The sequence below is a fragment of the Zingiber officinale genome, chromosome 1A, assembly GCF_018446385.1.
Source record: "Zingiber officinale cultivar Zhangliang chromosome 1A, Zo_v1.1, whole genome shotgun sequence".
In the NCBI taxonomy this organism is placed as follows: domain Eukaryota; kingdom Viridiplantae; phylum Streptophyta; class Magnoliopsida; order Zingiberales; family Zingiberaceae; genus Zingiber; species Zingiber officinale.
Window position 1 is genome coordinate 115808118 of NC_055987.1, and position 5821 is coordinate 115813938.

Sequence of the window (5821 nt, forward strand, 5' to 3'; positions counted from 1 at the left end):
AACTTTCCTTATTTGAATTAAGCCACATGGTTTAAAAGAAAATTTTAAAAGTTTTAAAACTTTCCTTTTTTAACCATCCACATGGTTTTTTAGAAGAGAAGTTTTAAATTTTAAAATATGATTTTAATTTTTAAAACTTTCTTTTTTTAACATCCACAAAAAGAAATAGAGCTTGTAAAATTTTATAAGTGGATTTCTTCTTTTATAAAATTTTATAAAAATTATTTTTCTTCATGATGATGTGGCCGACCACCCTTGCTTGGTGTCCAAGCAAGGGGTCGGCCATTAAAATCAATCAAGAGGAGAAAAATGAAAAATAAAAGAGAAAAGGAAAAACAAGAGGAAGATTTTATTTTTTTTTAAATCTTTCCTTATTTACCTTGGGCAAGTATTATAAAAGAAGGGGAAAAGAGACCTCATGGCACATCAATTCTTATTCTCTTGTTGGTGCTCTCTATTGTGGTCGACCCTCTCTCCCTCTTCCTTTCCCTTGCTCTCTTTTAGTTGTGGTGGTGGTGGCCAGATTTTAGAGAAGGAGGAAGAAGGCTTTGGGTGGTGTTCATCTTGGAGGATCGTCGCCCACACGACGTCCAAGGCGAGGTGAGGAATACGGCAGAAGATCTCGAGGTTATTAGCATACAAAAAAAAGGTATAACTAGTAATTGTTTTCCGCATCATGCTAGTTATTTTTTTTTTGTAAGAATTCCAAACACAAGAGACATTAGATTCTAGTTTTTCGAATTTGTTATTCGAGTTTGTTTTTTTTGTTTTTCGAATTTGTGATTCGATTGTTCATTTTGGTTAAACCTAGAGTTATATAAGGAAATTAAATATTAGCTTTCCTTAAAATGTTTTGTCTAGGTGGTGGTGGATGATCCCATACCCAAGAAGGACTAGTGTCTCACCATGCAGTACTGGAAGCCAGTTTTGGAAATTAATATTTAATTGAATTTATAACATAGGTGGATTTGGATCAATAGTGTTAAGTTCCCCTTGCGATCCAAGTCTAAATAATTAAGAACCGATAAGTTAAATTTGAGATCAATAATGTTAAGTTCCGTTTGTGATTTTTAATTTAACTTCTAAAGAATACAAGAGGTTGTTTAGGAAAAGTTCGACACTTATATAAAATTTTTATACAGTAAAATCGATACGATCTTCCTAGGATCAACCAACACCAACATCTCACTCCTCATGCTTAATGGTCATAACTCCACTAAAAATTATATAGATAAAAAATAACACTTCATACAAAAAATTTAATGTTAAAATTAATTTTAAATATTTATTTTATTTATAACATCACCCTTACTGGTTCCACCATCGACTATTTTTATTGCGCTCCATTGTTATTTCACTGGAATTGAGAATTTCCGTACTACTACCAGGGAGTTCAGCAGCTTTCATCTTAGGGAATCCGGAGCCTCCAGCATCTTCCTTCTCAGGCTTAAGGGTCATAACTCCACTGAAAATTATATCAGAAAATTGTTAAAACTCCCTACTTAACAAATCATTTTTCCTCCTCAATTTCTACATAAGAAAAAGTTTATTTTTACTATCTACATACAAACTTTTCTGGGATGCAACTCACTAATATACATTGATGGATCTAATTGTGTTTTATTTTTTTTATATAAAAAGTTTAAAAGAAATTGTAATTCTACTTAAATTTAATATATTAGATTAGAATTAGGGGTGTCAAAAATAAACCCGACCCGATGATCCAACCCGAGTCGACCCGAAAAAAATCAGGTTCAGGTTGAGCGTTTTCGGGTTCGGGTTGGAGGGTTGGAAAGTAAAAAAGTTTCGGGTTAGGTCGGGTCGGGTTGGGTTCGGGTTGACCCGAGTTAACTTAAATATAGGATTTTGTGGATTTTTTTGGTGTTAAATCAAATTTTATTTTAAAAATTTAGATGTTTTTATGTATATTAATATCATGTCTGTATGATAATGATGGAGTATTGAGATAAAAGTAAAAAATTATAGGGGAAATAGCTTAAAAAAGTCGTTTTGAATTAGATTTTCGGATTATATGGGTTGAGTTCGGGTTGATCGGGTTGGTCGGGTTCGGATTCGAGTTGAGGTGTTTTGGGTTGAACTCGGGTCGGGTCGGGTTCGGGTTGGGTTAAAAAAAAAAACTCAACCCGATCCTGACCCATTTGAATTGACACCCCTAATTAGAATTTAGTATATTTTCTATCAAATTGAATATAATTCTATTTTCGTCTTCGATTAAGAACTCACACCAATCGATTAACTTCAGATGAATCTATTGGTCAATCAATTCAATTTAAATCAATCAATTCATTTTAAGTTAATCTATTCGTATGATTCTCAATTGATTTGTCAGGCGAAGAAGAATTATGTTTAATTAGGTAGAAAATATATTACTATATTTTCTTTAAATAAAAATGAGGGATAAGAGTAAATAATTTTTTACATGCTGACTGAGAAAAGAAAGTATACGTAGATTTTTGTCCAATTTATTTTTTTTAACAAAAATCATTTCATATATAAATTTTAATGTTAAAAAATAATTTTAAATATTTATTTTATTTCTAGCTTCACCATTACCGGTCCCGCCGCCGACTTTCTATACTGTACTCGATTGTTACTTCACTGTGATTGAGAATTTCCGTACGAGTATCAGCAGGTTGGGGAACTCGCATCTCAGGAACTCGCATCTGAGGAAGGCATGGATGACAGGTAGTGTCATTTGATCCTGTAATTGACTTGATGGCTTCGCCCATCTCATTTTCTAGCTCCATTTTAAACTTCCCAGTATCAAAGTAACCCGAGACCATCACCGTCCCCAAGCTCTCGAAATAGAATGTGTCGATATCAGGCGTTTCTTCTTAAGTTGCCGAAGGAAAGAGAGGTGTTAATTAAATGTCCATATTGACATGATAATCACAGAATACAGACTATATTTTTAAGCAAGGAATCGGCCGCGCACCTTTAAGCTTTTCTAAGACACCTTTTATCTTTTCGAAACAGACTTCGGAATATTCAACCTCAACCATCAAGAGTCTCGGCAGCTGCTGCGAGAAAATATAGCAAACGCAGTGTTTTCATGCATGAAGCTTATTTAAACGAAACTCGATCGCTATACTGTCAAATAACAGCTAGCTAGCTAAACAAATTAATAGACTACTGTCAATACCCTAAACAACTAACGCCGATTTAAGTCACGGCTATGCATATTCCTTACACACAAGCCAAGGAAAGGATTATCATGAACCTAGCTAGCTTATTTAAACAAAACTCGATCGCTAGCTACTGTCAAATAACAGCTAATTTTAGGATTTAATTATTTCTGAAAGATGAGTGAGAACTCTTCACCTCCTTCATCTCGTTACTAGTTGGCGTGAAGGGCCCTGAAGATGGCTGGGAATCGCCCACCTTCTCCATTTCGTTACTTGATGGATGATGAGAGTAAATTAAGGGAGAGTCCCGTCCCCTTATTTATAGAATTAATCATCTTATAGGAAACTTCCTACTTAAGTAGCTGAAGTTTGACCCAGAACAGTTAATGAGAGGAAGAATAGGTTAATTATTCAAGTAATTAACTAAAACGCGGAAAGGATCAAGCAATTCACAAGGAAGCGGAATTATTCAAGTCATTCAATAGTTTTCTGTAGAATAATTCATTTACTTTTCAACTCAGGTAAACTTCCTTGAAGCTTCCAACTGAGAGACGGTGATTGTCAACAGCAACCGAGTTTAGCGCATCTCCTCTTATACGATTGATTCGATCAAATTGAATTGAATTAATTTGACTTTTCCGATCAAACTGATTAAAATTTATTTTATTTGTGTGATTAGGTTAATTTGGATCAGTTTAACATTTTCAACTAAGTCATCTCCACTTAAACTTTTCTTTGGTTTACGTTCCAAAAAAGCATTATCAGCAGACTCATTCTCATTATTTTAATTCTAAAAAAAAACTGCATCTTCAGTGACACAGAAAGAGTAATTACTTGTGGAATAAAATGAATTTAATATTATATGAGAATTTTGATTAAAGTTAATGCATAAAATCTTCTCGAGTTTGAAATAAATGACCTTTTTATTTTTTTAATATATTTTTACTTATACATATTTTAAATGACTAAAATAATACTATAAATTTCTATCGTGGAATAACTTTTTGTAATGTGTTTAGTTCCGTCTCAAGTAGAACATAGATGGAAGAAATTAGCAACTTTGGATTGTAAATTTGAGATTGACATTGAAATTAATTGATGTACGTGAAAAGAACGGTTAAGAATATTCACATCATCAGTTATCCTATTTAAAACTTTTATTTTAAATTTCAAATAGGACTACCTTATCTATTCCTTAAATTTAGATTTGATGAATAATAATTCTCTAAATTTAGAGAATAAAACCTCTATCCTTAAAGTAAAATAATATTTTTTTTTAATCTTTCCTTCCACTCATTCTTTTCAATGTCTCTCTTTCCACTCATTTTATAAATATAATAATAAAAAATTGAAAAAAGAAAAAAAAATTGAAGATAATAGAAATTTTAGGATATGTAGTAAAAAATGATTCTTTAAATTTAATAAAATAAATTATTTATTGTAAATTTTAGATATAGAGATAAAAAAGATTGATATAAATACCTTACTAGGTAAATGATGTAAGACATATTTCTTCTACTAATTATTTGGATATGCATCCTTTTAGATTGTCGAGCATGCAGGTCTATACTTTACAATTATATTATATTATTATTATTTTTTAATCATTGACCTAAGTACTAACAAGTCTTTTTTGTTTGATACTTTACTTTTCCAATGTACAATAGTATAGGTTTCTCAAATGGATAAAAAAAAAATAAAAATAGACGTGCTTGAAGAATAATAGTGTAGGATCCGATTTGAAATCAGGAAGGATAACGTGCTGACTAGATGGTATCGAGATTAACTATGAGAAGACTTCGAGTAAGAGAAACTTGGTGTTACAGATTCGAAGAGAAGAGCAAGAAGGAGAAAACATCTATAATTAGGCTAAAGAGGGGTCTTTGGCATAGACATTCCGATGTTCAAATTAGACAAGCAGCTAATTAAAAATGAAAAACAATGGAGGTGAACAATGAGCTTTGAATGCCTAACGTAGCATACCTTCGCCTTTAGGAGGAGACCCCTTATATAGTGCTAGTTGTTCTCTGTGCATGAACATCATGTTAGTGTAATTTACACTAATGATCTAACTCAGGTTTTGATAAATGATAAGTGGATTAAAGTTAGAGTATTTTGTAATCTAATTATTTTACCAAGTATGCAGGAGTTAACGGGTTTGAAGGATCTGATATCAGACTGAAATCCAGCTAGGTCCGCGAGACCTGATAGTTAGCGTGAAATCTGGATAGGTCTGTGGGACCCAATATCTGGCGGGAAGTCCAGTTGGATCCACGGGACCTGACAATCTACTGAAGTCCAGTTGGATCTGCGGATCTGACAACTGACTGGAAGACCTAGTAGGTAAAAGGCAAGTCAAGCGATTGCAGTTGGTAAGTAAGATGTAAGCAACTGGAGGAGAGATCCAGTGAGGATGTGTTTCCGGTTAAGGGAATTGTAGATGTTGGCCCAGCTTAGGTCCATTTGAAAAACCTAACCTAAGACTTTGACTAGATCCTAGTCTCGAGGAGATAGGATTTAATTACTACTCCTATCTTATTATGTTGTACTAACATTGTTTTGTAGGATAAACATATTTTTATTTACCTCGACTAACTCTTTTTTGCAGGAAGAAGAACTGCGAAAAAGGAGAGTTCTAGGACATGATCTTAGCCCACGAGTGCCTGGACTAGCTT

At 33.0% G+C, this 5821-nt stretch overlaps 1 protein-coding gene across 2 annotated transcripts; it reads right to left on the minus strand.

The window, feature by feature from the left end:
- Window positions 1-1159: 1159 nt before the first annotated feature.
- On the minus strand, window positions 1160-3431 carry LOC122009424. 2 transcript variants are annotated; one of them, XM_042565579.1, is made up of 4 exons: window positions 3343-3427; window positions 2957-3041; window positions 2575-2854; window positions 1160-1465 (listed from the first exon to the last, which is right to left on the minus strand). In XM_042565579.1, the coding sequence occupies exons 1-4, from the start codon at window positions 3409-3411 to the stop codon at window positions 1309-1311; spliced, it is 591 nt and encodes a 196-aa protein (XP_042421513.1). In that variant the 5' UTR covers window positions 3412-3427; the 3' UTR covers window positions 1160-1308. The 2 variants fall into 2 exon arrangements, with proteins under 2 accessions (XP_042421513.1, XP_042421521.1); XM_042565587.1 differs by having other exon boundaries at window positions 1163-1465; window positions 2957-3038; window positions 3343-3431.
- Between the last annotated feature and the right edge of the window lie 2390 nt (window positions 3432-5821).

Bases quoted from the DNA above. Each gene is read 5' to 3' on its own strand.
- LOC122009424 (XM_042565579.1), bottom strand. From the start codon at position 3,411: ATGGAGAAGGTGGGCGATTCCCAGCCATCTTCAGGGCCCTTCACGCCA. The intron at 2,855-2,956 runs GTGCGCGGCCGA...CGGCAACTTAAG, and splicing joins TGTCTTAGAAAAGCTTAAAG to AAGAAACGCCTGATATCGAC. The intron at 1,466-2,574 runs GTAATGGTGAAG...TATAATTTTCAG, and splicing joins GAAAGTCGGCGGCGGGACCG to TGGAGTTATGACCCTTAAGC.